We start from the raw sequence: 22,480 nt of genomic DNA on the forward strand, positions 1-22,480 counted from the left end.
CCGTGCAGAACAGCAGGGCTGGAAGGTTCGGGCGGGAAAGCGCAGCAAAGAGGTCCGCTCCAGCTCCATGCTCCGGGCTGGAAGCGAGCAGCCGGCGACTCCACGTATTCGGTTTCACACGGCAGGGGCTTTCTGAAGCAGCTCCGCGCAGCTCGTCTCTCCTGCCTTCTCACCGGCTCTCGTACCTAGTTCGTCCCACTCACTCAACTCTCTCACTCAACTGGCCCTCCACCGACTCTCCTTCTCACTGACTCTCGTGCTCCCTCACTCCTCTGCGTAAGCAGTCCCTCGCAGTCGCATTTATTGCTCGTCGCCGTATCAAGCCGCGGGCTGCGAGGGCACGCCTACCGGTTCGCTCACCGCGCTGCTGGTTGGTGGTTAGGGCTGGCTGACTCCACCTCCGATGATGAGGACGTGCCACACCTGTGATTTGGCGGCTCCTCCCCCCTTCTTCTCCGAGATGGAGCACATGGGCAATGGCGTCTTGCGGGATAGAAAACCATTCGTACTGCTTTTGAAGGAAAAGAAAGGGACCTATCTTATTTGATTAATGCAACGTAGAGTCAAACTATTGGAAACAGAGCCTTACCTGAAACACATAATAATGAAATAACTATGAAGAGGGCCTATGGTTCGCTACGTGTTGTTCATGGACTAATTAGGGGACGACCTTTGATCTTAACAATGAAATGGAGGTATTTACAAAGAGAATTATTTACAAAGGGTATATTTTCAACAATTTACAAGTGTAGGGTTCTCAAAACCCCAACACAGCACCCTCATTCCTCCAGGCACGTCCCGGGCCGAAAAAACTTTAACTTAATGTGACACTCAGATGTACTTACCCTCTACGATTAATCTCACCCTTGAGTGCGACAGTTTTAAAACACAATTAAGTATGTCCCCCTGCTATGTTGCATCCTACCTAACAGATTCACACCCACAGGATAACCGAATTGCGGAATTATTTTCAAGCTACACATAAAGCCGGTGGGGAGCATTATTTACAAACCACTAATTTGTATTTACATTGCAAACCCAGGACCTGTCATTTTGGGAAGCAAAATGAATCCTGTGGGAGGGAGGAAAAGCATGCACTGCACTGCACCGATACACCACCCTCACATGCCCGGGGATGCAGAATTGATATTGCAATGCATCCCCGAGCATGCAAGCACCAAAAAAGCACCAAAGCACCAATGACAAGCACCATCAAGCACCATCCAGTGCACAGTCATACATTTCAATAAAAACAACACAACTGTTTCCCGGTTCTTCTTGCTGCTCCTTCTGCTGGCCGATGTTCCTGATGTTGTTCTTTTTCTTGCTGTTGACTCTTGTGGCTTGCTGCCTATTTGACAATAATAATAAAACGCACAAAACATGTCCATTTTTATTTATGGCCCACAGGGGCCAACTATGGGTGGTCCACCTGTAGGGCAAAAGGGGCCACCTCACCGTGGTCCGCAAGCCAACTCTTCCCTGGCCATCATGGCCGGTCCCAGCAGAGGGGCCAGGCCCCAGCACGTGGGGTCCATAAGGGTGTGGTGCTTGGCCACAAACGTGTGGTCCATAAGGTGGTGCTAGGCCGCAAGTCGTGCGGTCCATAAAGTGGTGCATCGGTCCAGGTAGCTGGCGGCGGAAATGCGGGCACACAACTGCGACTCCCGCACGCTTTCCCCTCAGTGCCCAGAGAGCACGGTCCATGGGTGGGGAAGAAGACAAAGCAGAGTCAGCGATGGGTCAGGGCGCAAGGGTACACATTAAAACAAGGCAATGCAGAGTGAGGTGCGCATGGGGAGCGAGCGGAGAAAGCCCATCCCTATCGTACGTCACCCCACCTGTCACCTACTCTACCCTTGCCCCTTACCCCGTATTTACAAAATTTACAAATCCATATCTCCTGTCTCGTCTTCCCCATATCTCCCCATATCTCCCCTAAATCGTCCCCAATCCCTCTAATCCAAATTTGCCATCACCCAATTCATCATCAATCCCTCTTAAGGAGGGAGAGATGGAACAACAACACAATGTCACACCCACGTCATGATGCGTCTTACCCTCCAAAACATTTGCAACAAAAATACCAAACCATGGTGTGGTGTGGAGCACTGTCATCACCTCAGGTGAGTGGATGTAGATGGTGCGAGGAGATTTCAATCCTAACTATCCTCTAAATGACTTTAACGTTCTTTACACTACCCGGGGTCTACCCCTGCCAAACCATTGGCCACTTTACTCTATGCGGTTTTAAAAACCGAACTCCCATTGACCAAACACTGTGGTGCTCGTCAATTTGGGGTCTCACTCCCCCGCTTCAACTCCCTGTGCCTTTGCACAATTTCGGGGCTGAGTCGTGTGGCTCCCCTAGCAGGTCTACTCACCTGCACACCTCCGCCACTGCAGTTGCCTCCGAGCTTACCTGCTCCTTACCCTAACCTATCTACCTGGGGAAGGCCCTCTGGCGTTCTCCCCACTCGGTGCTCTCTCTGGCACTGGGCTACCCGGGTCCGTCCTCCGGATCCTCGGGCCCCATTCACAACTCTACCGGCTCCCAGAGCCCACCTGCGGCCTCACCTGGCAGACATCCTCACAGTGGCGGAGTGCCCATTTAACCATACACACTAACAGGACACACGCCCAGCCATTTCCACGTCACTAATGCACCCATCCAAACACCATTCTTCCACACGCACCACAGATGTCAATATCCAACCACAATTTACATATACCCTCTACCTACTTTTAAACTACCCTCCCCGGGTATTCGTGAAGGGGGTCCATCTTCCCCATCCACTCCTTTCGCACCAACCACTCCACTCCACATATTCCACACTACTCACTCCACACCATCCATTCCATACTCCATGTATCCCAGACCATTCATTTCATCCAACCATTCTCCACGCCTGTTCACTTGCACACCTGTTCCATCACACCTGGTGCTCCCTGCACCCTCCTTCCTCCGGGACCATTCACTCCATACAATGCACCATCACACCCTTTCACAATACTCTGCTCAATACGCTCTCTACACACACACACACACATCTCTCACGAGCAATTCCTCATTTCATAACCAGCACTACCATGCACTTTCATACCAATTCCTCATTTCATCACTCTCACCACAAACACAACTGCATCATCTAAACTACCTGGTGCCCTTCTAACTTAGTGCATCCCCAGTCATCCCTTACATTATTGCACATACCACGTCCTTATCATCCACTAATCTATTATACGTCCCCACTACTTGTACAATGTCACTACTTAAATCTAAAGTTACCTATTGTCATCTCTAGGTCCCTATACATTTATCCTAACCCGCCCTCGGCGAGCTTACACTGCCAAACCCCATAACTAATGCTCATGTGCCCGGGCTGATGGGAGGGATGGCAGAGTTACCATCCCTTTACCCATATACCATTCGCCACTCAAAGGCTTCAAATTTCAACCAAATTCGCCCATCCAATTTTGCCAATCCCATCTGCCAATCAATTTACCCATCAAATTTTGCCAATCCAATTTGCCAATCATATTCCCTATCCCTACCATCGTCTACTAAACTTCGAGCCTCGGTGCGTGAAATTGCATTCTCAAAGCGCGGCTTCGCAAAGCCGAGCAATGAATGCTGGTGGTTCGTCTCCTGCGGTTGGGTCCGTCCGGCATTCGGTTCAGGGGAGGAGGTTTACTCGGGCCGAGATTCCAAGGTCCACCTTGGCGCGGAGCCTTTCGATCTTCCGCCCGATGGCCCAATCTCGCCCGGCTGGAATGACGCAACCACAAGGGGGTGCCGTCCCGACCCTTCCTACCTTCCCGGCTGCCCGCTCCGCTTAGCAGAGCGCGGACGCGACTGTGCAGGGCGAGGCCCGGCCCGGATCGTGCATGGCGGTTCTTTTGAAACCGCCGTGATTACGACCCTCGGCGGTTCCCGCAGTACCCAAAGCCCGGCACGGACCGAGGGTTCGCGTCGGCTAAACGTCGGTCTAACCGCTGCTCCGTTTAACATCGATGCCTTACTCGCATGCTCACACGCATACGCGACCCCTTTCACACTCACCAAGCCCGGCGCTCCAATTCTGCTCGTACATCCCACGTACTTTGTTATTGCCCTTCCTCTCACACACCACCCAGGTACACTCATTCCGCTCACAGACTTCGTTACACAGCTGACCACCGCACACCTTGGCACACACTCGTCGTTCGCACACTTCACCACACCTCCTCGTGCCCACTCCTCGGTCACATCCTCTGTGACAACCATGGGTGTGCACTCTTTTGCACACCCAATCACGCGCTTCAATGTGTCCTCCCGCACCCGCGCCACCACCAACTCACTCTCCGTGCATTCACTCTCACTCTTGGCAGCGCACTCACTCCATGGCGCACACTTTTTCCTCACACACACCTCCGTTCCGCACCTTTCTCACGCACCTTCTTGCACACCCTCTCCCGGTACATCCTCCGTACCACTCATGGGGGTGCATTCTTGCACACCCCCAATCACCACCGCACACCCTGGCTCACCAATACCTCTCGCACTCCCCATAGTCAGACATCCTTGCACACATCCTCTTTCCACACACTCCGCACCAGTCGCACACCTCACCAGCGGCCTTTCACGAACACCCGCGTCTAGACCGACACCCAAGCTCACTGAATCTCCCCTCGCACCATATACATTTCCGAGCATATCGCCACTCACATCGGCACCTCTTCTCCTTCGCTCCTCCTCCGCCACCTGCAAACTCTTTATTTGGTCAGTAAGCACATCATCATGCTGTGAGCACAGACCTTGCACCAATTCCATCACCTCCTCCTTTATCTCCTTCTTAGTCTCCCTCCGTCTCTTCTTAATTTCACTTACCCCCTCTTCCACTTCCTCTAATTTTTGTTTCACCTCCTTTATTTCCCGGTGCGCCCCTTCAATTTCTCCCTCTAAGGCCACCTTGGTCGTTTCTATGTGCGTCCTGACTTCCCGTTCCTTCGTCTCCATTGCCTCTACCACCTCTTCTAACCTCCTCGTCAGTCCCTCATGTACCGTCTGACATTCCTTCTTCGTCGCTATTAATTCCTTCTTTATTTCTTTCTGCGTCGCTTTCAACCTCCCATTACCGCCGGGTTCTTTTCCACCTGCTCCCCTAACTCCTTTTGTCCCACTGTCAGCTGCTCTACTCCCCGCGTCAGGTCTTCTATGCCCCCCTGTAACCTCGCCGTGCTGTTCCTCACCTCTTTCTCCATGCGCTCCTCACCCCGCTTTACCTCCTCACGTACCCCCGCGACCTCTTCGCTCACTCCGCGCCTTATATCCTCCCCAATTTCTCCTATTTCCTTCGTAGATGCCGCCCTCATCTGTTCCAAATCCCCCTTGTGGGCGTGCAATTTGGTTGCTAACCCAATTTTTACCTCCTCTATCTGATTCCCCATCTGTTTAATTTCCCGGGCGGATTGCTCCCCTATTTCCCTCAATTTGCCTTCCATATTGTTTTCTAACCCCTCTAACCCATTCTTCACCCTTTCCATTTGGTTTTCCTGGGTGGCCATCCTATTTTCCAACCCCGTTAACTCGTCTTTTAGTTCCCCTATTTGACTACCCACGTTCTCCAATTGGCACCCGAATTTGCCTTCTAGCCACCCAATTTGGTTGTCTAAACCCCCCAATTTGACTTCTTGGCCCCCAATTTGGTTTTCCAATCGCTCCCCCATTCTGTTTTCCATTCGTTCCAATTGTTCTCCCATCCCCATTTGCACGACAGCCTGCAGCTGCGCGATGAGGGCTTGCATGTCTATCCCTCCCACTTGCGCCGCGGGAGCGGCTACCGCGGCCACGTGCGAGGCGCCATCGTGTGCTCCTCCAACCTCATGCGCGGCGCCGCCATCTTGTGCTCCTGCAGCCCCTCTACCGCATCCTCATCGCTCTCCTTCCTCTCTCTCAATTCCTCCCTGGGGTCCTGGGTTGCCTCTAACCCTTTATTCTCCCCTACCGGCACCCGATCACCTTGATCATCCATGGCACGACTTTAATTTGGGATATTAAACAAAAATTTTGGCCGCTCCAAATTTTGACCAAATTTTTAGTTGTTTTAAAAATTTGGTTCGGGCCTCAAATCCCACTCCCCGACACCAATTGTTACGGCCAATAGCACAATTTGTGTCCAAAATTTGGTCTAAATAAATTTAGTCCCAGGTTCCAGATCACAACTCCTGACTACCAATTGTTACGGAACCGGAGTACGGCACTCCCCTTAGCAAGGGGGGGTTAATCCCCTTGTCTTGTTAAGCTGGCCGTCTCCGTTCCTGGAACTGTCCCGCTCCTTTGTGGGGTGGGATTGGCCAAGGTGATTGGTCAAGGGATTCCCGGACACCTCCGCCAATCCCTCCACAAAGCAGGTGGATGGCCCCGCTCGAATCCCGGACAAGATGGAGTTTGCCGAGCGGTTTAGCAATCCGGAATCCGAGCCGTTAGCAATGGACTAAACCCGATTATGAAGCGTTGGCCAAATCGTGCCACAGGTATTCAATCAAAAGAAGGGACAAAAGCGATCGGATGAGAATGAAACCAAAGAATAAGGAGGAACAGGTATTTATTAATTATTTACACAAACCAAAGAAAGAGAAACCAAAGTAATATACAGGACGAAGAAGAAGAAAATACACAGGGCAGCCTTAAACAGTCTTAATTAGGGAACCCCAGACAACACAAAGGACAGACCACGGACTTACACGACAAAGGGAAATTGCAGGCAGGAATGGCTGGACGAAGGAGAAGGGTCCATGCAGAACAGCAGGGCTGTAAGGTTCGGGCGGGAAAGCGCAGCAAAGAGGTCCGCTCCAGCTCCACGCTCCGGGCTGGAAGCGAGCAGCCGGTGACTCCACGTATTCGGTTTCACACGGCAGGGGCTTTCTGAAGCAGCTCCGCGCAGCTCGTCTCTCCTGCCTTCTCACCGGCGCTCGTACCTTGTTCGTCCCACTCACTCAACTCTCTCACTTAACTGGACCTCCACCGACTCTCCTTCTCACCGACTCTCGTGCTCCCTCACTCCTCTGCGTAAGCAGTCCCTCGCAGTCGCTTTTATTGCTCGTCACCGTATCAAAAGCGGGCTGCGAGGGCACGCCTACCGGTTCGCTCACCGCGGTGCTGGTTGGTGGTTAGTGCTGGCTGACTCCACCTCCGATGATGACGACGTGCCACGCCCGTGATTTGGCAGCTCCTCCCCCCTTCTTCTCCGAGATGGAGCACATGGGCAATGCCGTCTTGCGGGATAGAAAACCATTCGTACTGCTTTTGAAGGGAACGAAAGGGACCTATCTTATTTGATTAATGCAACGTACAGTCAAACTATTGGAAACACAGCCTTACCTGAAACACATAATCTATATCTATAAAACACAGTTTGTGTGTGTGTGTGTGTGTGTGTGTGTGTGTGTGTGTGTGTGTGTGTGTGTGTGTGTGTGTGTGTGTGTGTGTGTGTGTGTGTGTGTGTGTGTGTGTGTGTGTGTGTGTGTGTGTGTGTGTAATGTTACCGATAGACTCCTAAACGGAGAGGCTCACGTACTTGATATTTGGCATAGACATAGCCATTGAGCCTGGGACGAACATGGCCGAGACCATATTTGACGAGATCCATATTTTTTATTCATATTTACCTCAGCGCATTTCAGCGAAGTACCCGCTAATCTCAGCCGGTTCCAGAGCAGCTCGCTGATTCGCTCAGAGCGATCACGTGATGTTCCATTCCTGCCGCCAGACTGATTCGCTCAGAGCGATCACGTGATGTTCCATCCCGTCACACGTCACACGTTTTTTCACCTTTTATGCGATCGTGTTTTGTATCGATTTTGTGCGATATGAATTAAATGTTTTTGAAACAGCTGTGAAACGTCTTTCCACAACCCTTCCGTAACCGATTGGAGCAGTTTATTGCCGCACAAAACGAGATCCGCGAAGCTAGTTGGTCGAGTCGTGCTGACCAAGATGGCGACACGGCGGCTTCACTTTTCACGGAGTATGAGCGTTCTATATATTTTCAATTCAGTGCGCCCGTGATTTGTGGCATAGACATGACCATTGGGCCTTCACGGTGTAATTTGTGCGAGGTTTTTGTCCGAGTGAGCTTGAGTCGAGAGGGCGAATGTACGGGTTGGGAATGTACGGGTCTCCCTTCCCCCACCCGGCAACGCCGGTACTGGAGGGCGTCACAGGATCGGTGAGTCTCCAAATCCGCTTCGTGCTGTTGCGAATATGCAGGACTATGTCCGATTGTTGTGCTGCTCTCCGACCATGAGAACTGCAACATCATTGTTGACTGGCCATCCCCTTCCCTCCCCCTTCCCCCTCCCCCCTCTGTCCCCCCCTCCTTTCCCCCTACCCCCTCCACCCTACCCCTCCCCTTCTCCCCTCCCCCTCCCCCCTCCCCTCCCCCTCCATTTTCCCCCTCCCCCTCCCTTTTCCCCCTCCCCCTCCCTTTTCCCCCTCCCCCTCCCTTTTCCCCCTCCACCCTCCCCCTCCCTTTTCCCCCTCCCCCCTCCCCTTCCCTTTTTCCCCCTCCCCCTCCCTTTCCCCCTCCCCCCTCCCCCTCCCTTTCCCCCTCCCCCTCCCTTCCCCCTCCACCCTACCCCCTCCACCCTACCTCCTCCCCTTCTCCCCCTCCCTTTCCCCCCTCCCCTCCCCCACCCTTCTCCCCTCCCCCCCTCTTCTCCCCTCCCCCCCCCCCGTTCCCCTCCCCCTTCCCCTCCCCTCCCCCGCCCGGCAATGCTGGGTACTTCTGCCTGGTCCCCCCATCCCCCTCCCCCCTCCCTCTCCCCCTCCCCCTCCCCCTCCCCCATTCCCCTCTCCCCTCCCCCCTCCCACCCCTCCCCCTCCCCCCTCCCACCCCTCCCCCTCCCCCTCCCACCCCCCCCCCTCACCCTCCCATCCCTCACCCTCCCCATCCCCCCCCCCTCTTCCCTCTCCCCTCCCCCCCTTCCCCTCCCCCCTTCCCCCTTCCCCCTCCCCCCCTTCCCCTCCCCCCTTCCCCACACTGGTCAAAGTAAGCAAGTCTCAGTTTCAACTGTGAAGAAAAGACTTCAAGCTGCAGGTTTGACAGGTCGAGTGGCAGTAAGAAAGCCATTGCTAAGATGGCAAAATAAGAAAAAGAGGCTTGCCTGGGCCATGAAGCACCGTCAGTGGACTACTGAAGACTGGAAGAAGGTATTATGGACCGATGAATCAAAATTTGAAATCTTTGGTTCTTCACGCAGGGTTTTTGTACGCCGTCGAGTAGGCGAAAGGATGGTTCCTCAGTGTGTGACACCAACTGTCAAACATGGAGGAGGAAGCGTGATGGTCTGGGGCTCTTTTGCTGGATCCAGAGTCGGCGACTTGAACAGAGTGACTGGCACCCTAAACCAAAAGGGCTACCACAGCATTTTGCAGCGCCATGCAATACCCTCTGGTACACACCTAGTTGGTCAGGGGTTCATTCTACAGCAAGATAATGACCCTAAACACACCTCCAGGCTATGTCAAAACTACCTTCGAGGAAAAGAACAAGACGGTAGGCTTCAAATCATGGAATGGCCAGCGCAGTCTCCAGACTTAAACCCCATCGAGCTGGTTCGGGATGAACTGGACAGAAGGGTGAAAGCAAAGCAACCCACAAGTGCAACACATTTCTGGGAACTTCTGCAACAGTGTTGGGAAGAACTTCCCGAACAATATTTGATTTCCATTGTCGAAAGAAAGCCACGAGTGTGTTTGGCCGTTATATCTGCAAAAGGTGGCTACTTTGCTGAGTCAAAAATTTAAAATAAATTTTGTTAAACAAAATGATTCTATGATTTATTTTTCATCTCCAATTGTTTATTTGTTCTATGCTTAATTTCAGAGTACATTGAGACATTAAACTGCGTAAATTTCAATAAAAACTGGAAAAATTGAGGTGTTCTAAAACTTTTGACTGGTAGTATATATATATATGTACAGACTGGGCATTTAATATGGAATATTTTTTTGTGGGGGTGAACTTACTTTTCAAGTTGTCCTGGAACCAAAAGTTCATTGGAATTATGTTGAAATTATTCTAGATTTTGTTAATGTGACCTTTAAAAGAAACAAAAACCACATTTGACATTTCGAAACAAATCAATTGATCCTTGAAAGTGATGGAAACTGATATCGAACTCAATTCATGGACAGTACTGTGTTCAACTTCTGTACGTTTTCCAGAAATATCTCTTTATTTTGCACATTAGCCAAATTTTTTTTAACAAAAACAAAAGTTAAATTACGACTGGGATTACGGACAGTAAAATTACAGTTCAGTACTTCGTGTAACCCCCACGAGCATTCAGGAGAGCACGTACACGTTGAAGCATGCTGTTCACGAGATTTGCCAAGGTTTGGACAGGAATCGCTTGCCATGCAGTGACAATAGCCTGCTGCAATTTACGCACAGAGGTCGGCTGCTGGTCCAAGTGGTCGATTTGACGCGTTAATTCTGCCCACAAGTTCTCTATCGGATTCATATCCGGGGACATGTCAGGCCACTCCATATGCTCTACACCACGGTCAGCAAGAAAGTGTTGGATCATGCGAGCACGATGAGGCCGTGCATTGTCATCTTGGAAGACAAAGTTTCCTCGAAAGGCTGCATGCGCAAATGGAAGCAATGTTTCTTCCAGAATGGCCCTGTACTTGAACTGGTTCAGGTTTCCATTCAGAACAACCAGGTCAGTTTTGCCCCCTGCATGAAAAGCAGCCCAAACGGTCACCCCACCTCCTCCAGCTTGGACTCTTGGCACTATACAATCTTTGTTGGAGGCTTCATGCACTTGTCTGCGCACTCGGACGCGGCCATCTTGACGATAGACCAGAAATCTAGACTCGTCACTGAAGATCACGTGATTCCAGTGTCCTGGCTGCCATTGACGGTGCTCTCTGGCGCACTGCAATCGGCGCTGGCGGTGTTGTCTGGTCACGCGTGGCTTTCTCAGGGGACGCCTGGCACGATAGCCTGCTTGAACCAGTCGTTAATTGACTAGCCTTCTGGATACAGGCACATTTGTCAGTTGCTGCCACTCAGCCCGAAGCCGATTAGCTGACTTGGTACGGCCATTGCGGACTAACCGGTGCAGCTGGTGATCATCCCTCCTTGTAGTTCTGCAGGGACGTTCTAGCCTCGGTATTGGAGTAGGGACACCCCTCTGAGCATTTCGTTTCAGGATCTTTGACACCTGACCTTGAGTGATGCCATACTGCCGAGCAATAGCACGCTGTTTCATGCCGTAATTTTGTAAAGCCACCATTCCATGAGAAACAGCATTGTCGAGTTGACGGACCATCTCCAGAGGAAGCAGCAATAACTTTTGGAGACGTGCAGCAGTTGTTTTCCACTAATACAGAACGCAACAACCCTTGTATACCCGACTGTGAAGCCAATCATCAAATGCACCGTCCGTACATTTTGCCACGCCACCTATGATATAATCCTGTTGTTGACTTCTAGCTGCGACAGACAATCAGTGACATGTTTCTTTCAACAAAGACATCACCAAAGTGTAAAAGAAACTCACCAGATTGATATACTGAGTTAAGAAAGTAAACCCAAGTCAAGAAAAAAAAATATATTCCATATTAAATGCCAAGTCTGTGTGTGTATGTATATATGTATATATATATATATATATATATATATATATATATATATATATATATATATATATATATATATATATATATATTGTTATGAATTTGGGTAGAGCAATATCTAGAGCCAGATAGATCTGTATTGGTAGGTATCCGACTGTCGTGATAGGGAATCTACCTGTAATAAGTTCTATGTTTAGTCCGGTTTGTTGGTATAAGCTGTATTGATGTCCCTGCTACGAGGGTGCAGGGCATGCTAAATCATGCAGGGATTATGGATAAGATTCCTTTGTTCGTTGTCCCCTCTGTCGTCAAACCTGTGTCCCTTATGGCAACGCACTCATATAAACACTTAGATAGGTCCTTAGTGCAACATTAAATAATTCCCCTCCCTTACCACAAGACTTTGGAAAACAGGCAGGAAGCCAGGCCGGGGCACCGCCGATGGGGCCACAGCCAGCCACACCACCAGCTGGCCTAGCAACCAGCCTTGTGGCAGGCTGGGAGCCATGCCCAGGAGGACTGTTGATTGGTCCATAGGAGGGACAGAGAACTGCCCCGTGATTGGAAGGAAGGGAAGGACTGGTGGTTGGCCACGAGGGTGGCGTGACATCGTGGCGGGAAGCACTTGGCTAATGAGAAAGCACCAGCGCATTGGGAACATTCGAGAGGTCGAAAGACGAGGCTCTGATTGGGGGCGAGCAAGACTTGACACGCAAGGGGACAAGAGGACGCGCTGTACGACATTTTGTCTCTTGGCTCTCTTGGCATCTTGTCTCGGCCAGTTCCCTTCTGTGTGTTCCTGGCATTATTCGGACTCTCTCCGCGCTGGATCGGCTTCGTGTGAAGATCGCTAGCCCTGCGTTGGACCTTTGGTGCTGTTGGTTCGTCGTGGTGCTCAGTGCTTTCGGTGCTGCGAGCGGACGGGAACTCGGGTGCGACTGGTGAGGGGCTTGTAGCGAGGCGCTCGGTGAGGCCTGACGGCGCGCGAACAGGCACGCATCGAGGCCTGTTTTCCCGCCGACATCAAAGCAGCGGCGGGCTTACGTGCTTGGAGCCGACGATTCCTTGACGACTGACAGATAAGGCCGCACCCCACAGAACATTACACAACGTTTTATTTTTATTCATTCGTTTCCCCTGTGCTGTATCCGAAGTGTGAGTGGGGAAGTCCCGATTAGGACATTTTATTTATCATCGCGTATTTTCCTGTCCCGCTATCCTTGTAAATAAATCCTTGTATTATTTTCCATTTCCTTTTAAACCCGGATTCCCGTTTGAGTTTATTCCCTCTACAGGTATGCGCTTTTGCCGCTTCTTCCTCTTCCCTTCTTTCTCCCGTGCTTTTATAGCAAAATCCGCTCGGCATTGTGAATTTCAGGCTCAGCATTAATTACAATTTGACATGTCGAGTCAGATCCTCATCTGATGAAGGCCACTTGAAACCACAACAAATTCTCTTGAAGCAGGCACCATTAGCCCTTCACTTGCATCTATGGATTGGTATGGCTTACATGATACTCCTTTAATGAATGTTTGTCATTGGAAGTAAAATAAAAAACTACTGGACCTCGTCAACAAAGTAGACCTCGAACAAGGTGGATGGTTCTTTTTGTATTGGTGGACTATGCCAATGTACATCCTACTAATCTCACTCCTTCTCATCCACATTATCCCACTCCCTGTCTCTGCTATCAGCTGTCTGCGGTCCTGGTTCAGCGCCAACAGACTTGCCCTACATGCCGAATGGATATTCTCCGTACCCAAGGACCTGCCCAACCTCCTGCAGATGCAGCTCGACCTCCTGCCCCTCCTCCACCTCATCCCCCTCCTCAAGCGGCAGCTCAGCCAGCACCTCCACAGCCAAATCGTAAGGAATGGTTTCTGCTGAATGGGGAGAGGTGGTTTAAAGTTTATACTACCATCAAGACACATGGGTGAAATTGCACTTTATTTATTTTGAATCCCAGATGTAGCAGTGCTAGAAATTGTTGATGCGTACACCCATGGTTGTGAGGTATTGTTGAAATTTGGGCATCGAGAAAAATAGGTGAACAAAGAAAGTAATCAGTTTAGTGTGTAACATCAATTTAAATGTAATGCAAATATGCTGCTTTAGTAATGAATGATCAACAGGAAAATTTGGTGCAGTAATGGTTCGTGTTTGCTCTGAGCCTGGGAGGTCAGCTTTTCAAACCTAACATACGAAAGACTATAAAATGGTATGTGCTGCTTCCTTGCTTGATGTTCAAAATGGTCAAACAACCATATGTTGGCAACCATTGTGCAGGCTTGATGACACTGGCCTAATGACTCCTGCGTTGAGGTTCCTTGTAAGGGAACTCGTATTTTTATAAAGTTAGCAATAAACGTTTTTTATTATTATTATTTTTATCTGCTCAACAGTTCCACAGGGTATGGTTCCACCATTCCCTGGACTCTTTCCTCTTTGGCCACCCTGGGTCCCTCAAGCTGGTCATATGCCCGTACCGCCAGCAGCTGGTGCCACAAATGCTCAAGTGAATTCTTTTGGGACTCCTGAACAGGAACTGCACCAACTCCCCAAGCAGGTAAGTTATCACAGACTCCCTTCGTACACGACATAGCCAAAAGTATGTGGACACCCGAACATCGCACCCATATGTGCTTGTCGAACATCTCATTCCAAAATAATGGGCATTAATATGGAGTTGGTCCCCCCCCTTTGCTGCTATAAAAGCCTCCACTCTTCTGGGAAGGCTTTCCATTAGATGTTGGAATGTTGCTGCAGGGATTTGCTTCCATTTAGCCACAAGATCAATAGTGAGGTCGGGCACTGATGTTGGGCGATTAGGCCTGGCTCACAGTCGGCGTTCCAATTCATCCCAAAAGTGTTCGATGGGGTTGAGGTCGGGGCTCTGTGCAGGCCAGTCAAGTTCTTCCACCCTGATCGCGACAAACCATTTCTGTATGGACTTCGCTTTGTGCAACGGGGGCATTGTCATGCTGAAACAGGAAAGGGCCTTCCCCAAACTGTTGCCACAAAGTTGGAAGCACACAATCGTCTAGAATGTCATTGTATGCTGTTGCGTTAAGATTTCCCTTCACTGGAACTCAGGCGCATAGCCCAAACCATGAAAACAGCCCCATACCATTATTCCTCCTCCACCAAACTTTACAGATGGCACTATGCATTTGGGCAGGTAGCGTTCTCCTGGCGTCCGCCAAAACCAGATTCATCCGTCGGACAGTCAGATGGTGAAGCGTGATTCATCACTCCAGATAACGCCTTTCCACTGCTCAAGAGTCCAATGGTGGAGACCTTTACACCACTCCAGCCGACGCTCATTGAGCATGGTGATCTTAGGCTTGTGTGCGGCTGCTTGGCCATGGAAACCCATTTCATGAAGCTCCCAATGAATAGTTGTTGCGCTGACGTTGTTTTCAGAGGCAGTTTGGAACTCTGTCGTGGGTGTTGCAACCAAGGACAGACGATTTTTACGTGCTAGGTGCTTCAGCACTCGGTGGTCCCGTTCTGTGAGCTTGTGTGGCCTACCACTTTGTGGCTGCGCTGTTGTTGCTCTTCGACGTTTCCACTTTACAATAACAGCACTTACAGGTGACCGGGGCAGCTCTATCAGGGCAGAAATTTTCACGAGTTGACATGTTGGAAAGGTGGCATCCTATGACAGTGCCACGTTGAAAGTCACTGAGCTTTTCAGTGCGGCCCATTCTACTGCCAATGTTTGTCTATGGAGATTGCATGGCTGTGTGCTTGATTATATCTACCTGTCAGCAATGGGTGTGGCTGAAACAGCGATATCCACTAATTAGAAGGGGTGCCCGCATACTTTTGGCCATGGAGTTTACCTTGGTAGCACGAGTGAAGGGGATGTGCTATCTTATCATATGTGAATGCATAACTTATTGCCACCGAAGGCAGACGGAGTTATGTTTCACCCCTGTCTCTGTGTTTGTCTCTGTGAGCTGGATATCTCAAAAAAGTTACGGACGGATTCTGACAATTTGGTGGCCAGGTTGGGTTTTTTTTTTGGTTTTTTTTGTATACAAGATCAAGGCTCGTGAAAGAGCTAACATTAATCACACAAAAAGACAAACCGACACACAAAACACAAAAAACAAGGGGAGCGGCAGACAAGATGGGGAGAGAGGGGGAAGGACACAAACACAACATTTGAGAGCAGGGACATCGGGAGGACTTGGGGGGAGGTGGGAGAGGAATAAAACATATGAACACTGCAAGGACTCTGGGGTGAATTACCGGGGGTAGAAAAGATCAAGGTTTTCGATGGGGGAAGATAAGAGATGGTGGTGAACAGCTGTTTTAAAGACCTGGAGGGAGGAGTGGGAGTGAAGGGAGTGGGGGAGTTTGTTCCAGAGGCGGGAGAAAAGGGGAATGAAAGAGTAAAGGTGAGCAGAGAGCCTAGACTTTGGCAGTTTAACCATAAGAGGGTTGCAGGCAGATCTTGTGCGACCTGAAGGAATATTGGGGTGTCAGAGCACAGAGAGCTGGGGGAGCAAGGCCGGAGAGGAGTCGGTAGAAGACAGAAAGACCACCAACCTGCCTGCAGTGAGTGAGTGAAAGGCCCTCGGAGTTGACTACATCGCAGGAGATTCCAATGATTCTGAAAGCTTTGGCCTCAACAGCGTGAAGCCGAGGAAGGTGTGAGGCAGGAGCACCAGCCCAGAGGGGGGAACAGTATTCCATTGAGCTGCGGATGAAAGCCTTGTATGTGGTGAGGAGCTCAGGTGTGCCAGGGAAGGACTTCGCACGACGGAGGATGCCCAGTCGGCGACTGGCTTTGGAGGCCAGCTTGGAAATGTGGTTTTCCCAAGAAAGATCATGGCAGATAGTGAGACCCAAAATCTTGAGCGACAGAACTTCTTGGAGAGGATTGTTGAGAAAGTAGATGGGAGGGTTGTCCAGTCGGTCCTTTCGGAGAGACATTGTAAGAGTGTGAGATTTGTCAGGATTGAAAGACATGTTCCACTTGTTTGACCAGTCTGTGATTTTGTTCAGGTCTGCAGAGAGTGAGGAGGCTGCAGACTGCCGATCTGAGGGATGAGGAATGGAGCGGCAGATAGTGGAGTCATCAGCAAAGAGATAGAGAGGATTTTCCAGAGAGTCGGAGAGGTCATTGATGAAGACCAGAAATAGCACAGCGCCCAGAACACTACCTTGGGGAACTCCAGCCAGAACAGGAAGGGAAGATGAGAGAAATCCATTCAGGGCCACACGTTGCCTACGACCAGAGAGGAAATCCGCAAGCCATGAGTAGAGATTTCCCTGAATACCATAGGAGGTGAGTTTGGTGAGCAGAGCTGGGTGCCAGACCGTATCGAAGGCACGTGATATGTCAAGTGAGACAGCTTTGATTTCCTGTTTGGCATTGAGGACCTCCATCCATTGTTGAGACAGCAGAAGCAACATGTCCAGAGTAGAATGACCTGGTCTGAATCCAAATTGATGATCAGAGATCAAGCCATTGGAGAAGAGGAAGGATTTGATATCTGAAGCAATGATGGATTCCATGACTTTGCTGATAATTGGGAGCAGGCTGGTTGGTCTGTAGTTGCAAGGATCTGTTTTTGCACCTTTTTTGTGTAAAGTGGTAATGTTTGCTGATTTCCAAGATGCTGGCAGATGATCTTGAGCAAAAGAGAGCGTGAAGAGAATAGAGACAGGGTGTGAAAGAGCGGCAGAGCAGGATTTTAGGACCTGTGGGCTGATGCCGTCTGGTCCAGTTGCAGAATCAGAGTCGAGGTTTGACAGAAACTTCTCCACCTTGTCAGGAGAGAAGGACACAGAGTCCAGGAGCAGCTGGGTTCGACTGGGTAAGGTGGGTACAGAGAGAGATGGGTTTGGGACACAAGGAGGCAAACAGAGTTGAGGCATTCGGCTTTGTCACGTGCGGTGTCAACTGTGTAGCCATTTGAGGTAAGGGAGGGGATGGAGGGGGAACAAACACCAGAAACGGATTTGACCAGACGCCACCAGGATTTGGAGGAAGGAGACAGGTTTGAGAGTTCAATCTTGAGTATGGAGAGATAGTGCTTCCTGGCACTCCTGAGGGTAGAAACACACTTGTTTCGAGCTTGGTGGAAGGAACTGAGATTGCCTTCAGCTGGATTTGCCTTCCAAGACGCAAAGGCAAGTTGTTTCAGGGCAACTGCCTCACCACAAGATTCCGTGTACCATGGATGGGAGGAAGGGTAAGACAACTGAAGACGACGAAAGGGTATGTGACAAGGACGAAATGATTCGATTTTGGTGAAGATCTGGATCCAGATACTAGAATTTTATTTTTCACCATTTAGAGATGGGGCGAAAAACAATATATAGCATGATATCTCAAAAAGTTATGGATGGATTCAGCCAAAACTTGGTGGACAGGTTGGGTGTGTAACAAGGAAGAATTTATTTGATTTTGGTGAATATCTGGATCCGAATCTGGATACAAGAATTTTTTATTTTTTAAGCGATTCTTCTTCATTGAGTGATCGGGCCGAAAACTAGATATAGTACGATATTTCAAAAAGTTATGGACGGAATATAACAAATTTATGTGGATGAGTTTGTTAGGCGACAAGAACAATCCGATTAGATCTTGGTTAAGGTCCGGATGCAGATCCGGCCTATTGGTGGTCAGCGTGACCTAAAATCATCAATTTTCATCCAATTGACCTGAAATTTCAATTTACCATTTGAGTTTTGTGAAATTTTCAACAAAGCTTTATTATGAGAATATGGGGAAGGCAAATTCATAATTTGGTCACAAGGTCAATGGTCAGCACCACAAAATCGTCAATTTTCATCCGATTGACCTGAAATTTTAAGAATTTGAATATTGGGACACTGAGTTAGTTCACCAATCAAAAGCTAAAAGCCAAATGTTTTATTTTTTTAGATCAAAAGGTTAACGGTCAAGTTTTCATAAACGGTCAATTTTCGTCTGACCCGAAATTTTAAGAATTTGAATATTGGGTCACAGAATTGGTTCACCAATCAAAAGCTAGAAGCTAATTATTTCTTTTAGATCAAAAGCTCAAAGGTCAAGGCTGCATAAAATCTTCAATCTTTATTTATATTTTTACTGTTTTCGCCATGTTTAGCATACGGAAGACCAAGAAGACGTCTAAATCCAAACGGACACGGGCTGTCTTTGCATTTCCAGATGCGTTGTCGTTTTCATTGTGTTTGCTTGTTATTCCATCTATTTGTTTGTTTCTTGATTTTACTGCCTCTGTCACGATGAGTCAGTATTATGTGAAATGTTTTATAAATTAGTAAATATTTGGTTTACTTTTTCTTCATGAGGTAAACGATTAAATTTGTATGTAAAACACAGTGAAATAAACCCCTTCTTTTTTCTAGGAACAACAGAAGCAGGGAGTACCAGAACCTTTTCATCTAGATTCCCAGAATTCCCTGGTTTCCCACCACATCCACCACCACCTTTCCTCATGCCAGGACTGGTTCCTCCACAAATGCTCGGTCAGTGATTGGCTCATGTTTTTTGTTGCATGCTCTTTATTTTTTCATCGTATACATTATTTTGAAGGCTGAAACCTATATATTGCAAAATGGTGGCTATTTGATTTTGAAGCTCTGCTCTGGACAGACACAGACAGACAGATAGACAGACAGACTGGTGGAGAATGAGGGGAATATATATTCAAATACATAGCCTGGTGTTGGCTTAGCTGTTAGGGTGCCGGCTTGGGATCCTAGGACCCTGAGTTTGAATCCCGTTCGATCGCTGAATTAACGCCAGGGGGGTTGACTCAGCCTGTCATCCTTCTGAGGTCGGCAAATTGAGTACGAGCTTGGTGTGATGAATGATCCCGGTGTGTACCCCGATTTAGAATAGGTACACCGTATCCCTACGCATCGTAAGAGGCGAGTAAGGGTTGGCGTCAAGAAGGGCATCCGGCCATAAAAACATTGTCTCAAAAAGGGAACCATGAGGTCATGGGGCCCACAAGGCTAACCCCCGCTCTAGTGGGGTAAAATAACCTTAAAACGATCATTCATATATATGCAGCAATACCCCGTTTTACGCCATTTCGACTTGCATCCAATCCGACTTTACGCCACTCTTCTAGAGTAAATTTCAGTTCAGCGAACGTCATTATGTGCGACTTTACGTCACTCCTACATCATAATAGGAGGACGTGAAAAAAATTAATTTTTCCTGAAAAATATATTTAAAATAAATAAAATAGTACATAAATTAACAATAAAAGAAGCTAAAAAACAATTTAAAATACAATAAAAAGCACATTAAAAATTAAAAAAATTTACGTACAGTATGCATAGCTGCTGGTTCTCATTCAAAACAAAGGCGACGCCATATGCATTTTGCCCTGTGCTGCGGTCGCGTGCTTGCTTTGCCTTTCGCTGGTATTTTTGTGATTATTCCTTTCCTGTGTAAAACAACCAACGTAACGTGGCAACGGCGAAACATGACGACGATGCCGGCTCGGACGACCGTCCGTGGCAGACGTCACGTCACCGTGCAGAGTGTTCAATGTCCGCGACGAGGTCAGGCCCCATGGCCCATGTGAAACAAACGACCGTGTCATGCCTCGAGCCGGGGTGCTTCGTTGGGCACCTCGCCGGCATCTGGCGTCGACGAACCGATCGACGTGTGCATGTGCATATGTGCATGGATTTGCAAATGCCTGCCTGTACGTCGTCGTTTCTGCGTATATCGCATCGTCCAAAAAAAAGAAGCAAGCAACTTTGGCCGCTCGAGGAAAGACCGGGCACGCCTACGACTCGGAGGTCGCATAGTTCCCAGGGTAATCTGGTTCTCCAACCTAATGAGCGGACAGCATGACGTCATCGCCATGCATGTCTGCATTGCATGTACTGCACTTGTGACAGTATCTGAATTTATAATCCGTAATGACGCACTGCTAGATGGTTCCTCTGGAGCTTTGCAGGCAATGCGGACATGCATGGCGATGACGTCATGCTGTCCGCTCATTAGGTTGGAGAACCAGATTACAGATACCATTATATATATATATATATATATATATATAAGCACCTTGCTTATCGCAGTTTTGATTTAAATCGGTTTAGTTTTTCTGTCCAAATACTCGATTATCGCAGACGTGTTTCGCTTTATCGCAATGCCATCGCAAGGAGAAACATTCAAACCGCCTGCTTGAAACAACAACCACCCAAGATGCACTTTTAAAAAAACATTTTCACTCTACTGCACATGTACACTGTGCACTGTATTTCCTCCGTGCTGACAGGGTGGAAGACGCTCTGATAGAGAGGTTTACATTCCTTTCGAAACAGCCCAAACCCTTTGTAATGAGTTCCAAGAGCCTGGCCAATCCCAACTCGTCTCAAGAAACAACGAAAGGTTGTTATATTAGAGGTGAAATTGAATATAATTAAAAGACATGAGCGTGTTGAAGGAACAATGGAAATCGGCCACGCATCGCTGCATGCATTCGATCATGAAAAGTTTGGCAAAAATAAAGGAAATATCGGAGACTGTGACCGGTTTGGGTGCAATGAGACTTACCAGGGTGCGACAGTGCTCTGCAGAACATGGAGCGGTTATTAACTGCATGGATGAAATATCAAACTCAATGTCACATGCCTTTACCTCTTACTGTGATCCAAGAAAAAGCTCGTACTTTGTGGAATGATTGAAAGACATTTCGGCTTTGGAAAACATTAAGGATTTGTGGGCGGAGGTGAGTGCCTCGACAATGAAGGCTGGAAGAAAGTGTGGCCTGAGTATGTCCACAATTTCATGGGGTTTGCTGATGTTCCGTTGATTACAAGCCAAATTTCAACCTGGCGAAGCAGGCTAGTTTTGATGAGGTTGACGAAGAGGACGTGAAGGAATCATTAGCCTTATTATGCAGAATCCTTGAGCAACGAGGATCTCATAAAGTTGAAAAAGCAGTGGGCTGAAGAAGAAGATGATGCTAGGACACCTCGATTTAAGCAGCTCACCATGACAAACCTCAACCAAATTCTTAGCACGTTTGAGCAGGCCATATAATTTGTTATCGAGCAAGATCCAAATTTGGAAAGGAGCACTGATTTTAACCATGCTGTTCATGGCCTTCTTCGTTGCTACAAGGAAGTTTATGCAGCAAAGAAAAAAGCCATCTAGCCCATTCTCCATAGGCCAGACCGAAGCCTTTCAGGGAAAGACACATGAAAGCCCGCTTGGAGTTTGCAAAAAAGCACCCAAAGGACTCTCAGACTGTGAGAAACAAGATTCTGTGGTCTGATCAAACCAAGATTGAATTGTTTGGCTTCCGTCTGGTCACTCTGCCATAACGCCCATATCGGTGGAGTGTTGCAGTGATGCTTGTCCTTCTGGAAGTTTCTCCCATCTCCACACAGGATCTCTGGAGCTCAGCCAGAGCGACCATCGGGTTCTTGGTCACCTCTCTTACCAAAGCCCTTCTCCCCCGATTGCTCAGTTTGACCGGGCGGCCAGCTCTAGGAAGAGTCCTGGTTGTTCCAAACGTCTTCCATTTAAGAATCATGGAGGCCACTGTGCTCTTGGGAACCTTCAATGCAGCAGAATTTTTTTGTGGGCTTCCCCAAATCTGGGCCTCGACACAATCCTGTCTCTGAGCTCTGCAGGCAGTTCCTTCGACCCCATGGCTTGGTTTTTGCTCTGATATGCAGTGTCAGCTGTGAGACCTTATATAGACAGGTGTGTGCCTTTCCAAATCATGTCCAATCAATTGAATTTACCACAGGTGGACTCCAATCAAGGTGTAGAAACATCTCAAAGATGATCAAGAGAAATGGGAGGCACCTGAGCTAAATTTCAAGTGTCATAGCAAAGGGTATGAATA

At 48.8% G+C, this 22,480-nt stretch overlaps 1 protein-coding gene across 1 annotated transcript in view; it reads left to right on the plus strand.

The window, feature by feature from the left end:
• The window catches only part of SYVN1 (synoviolin 1), a gene marked incomplete at its 5' end in the record, with an annotated part of 59,275 nt that overhangs the window by 27,269 nt on the left and 9,526 nt on the right, over positions 1-22,480 (plus strand). The window contains 5 exon segments of the mRNA XM_078781284.1: positions 13,328-13,344; positions 13,347-13,499; positions 14,036-14,184; positions 14,187-14,199; positions 19,005-19,124. Of these exon segments, the coding sequence (XP_078637410.1) occupies positions 13,328-13,344; positions 13,347-13,499; positions 14,036-14,184; positions 14,187-14,199; positions 19,005-19,124 (452 nt within the window).

Source organism: Myxine glutinosa, chromosome 1 (genome assembly GCF_964187855.1).
Source record: "Myxine glutinosa chromosome 1, kmMyxGlut1.1, whole genome shotgun sequence".
Taxonomy (NCBI): Eukaryota; Metazoa; Chordata; class Myxini; order Myxiniformes; family Myxinidae; genus Myxine; species Myxine glutinosa.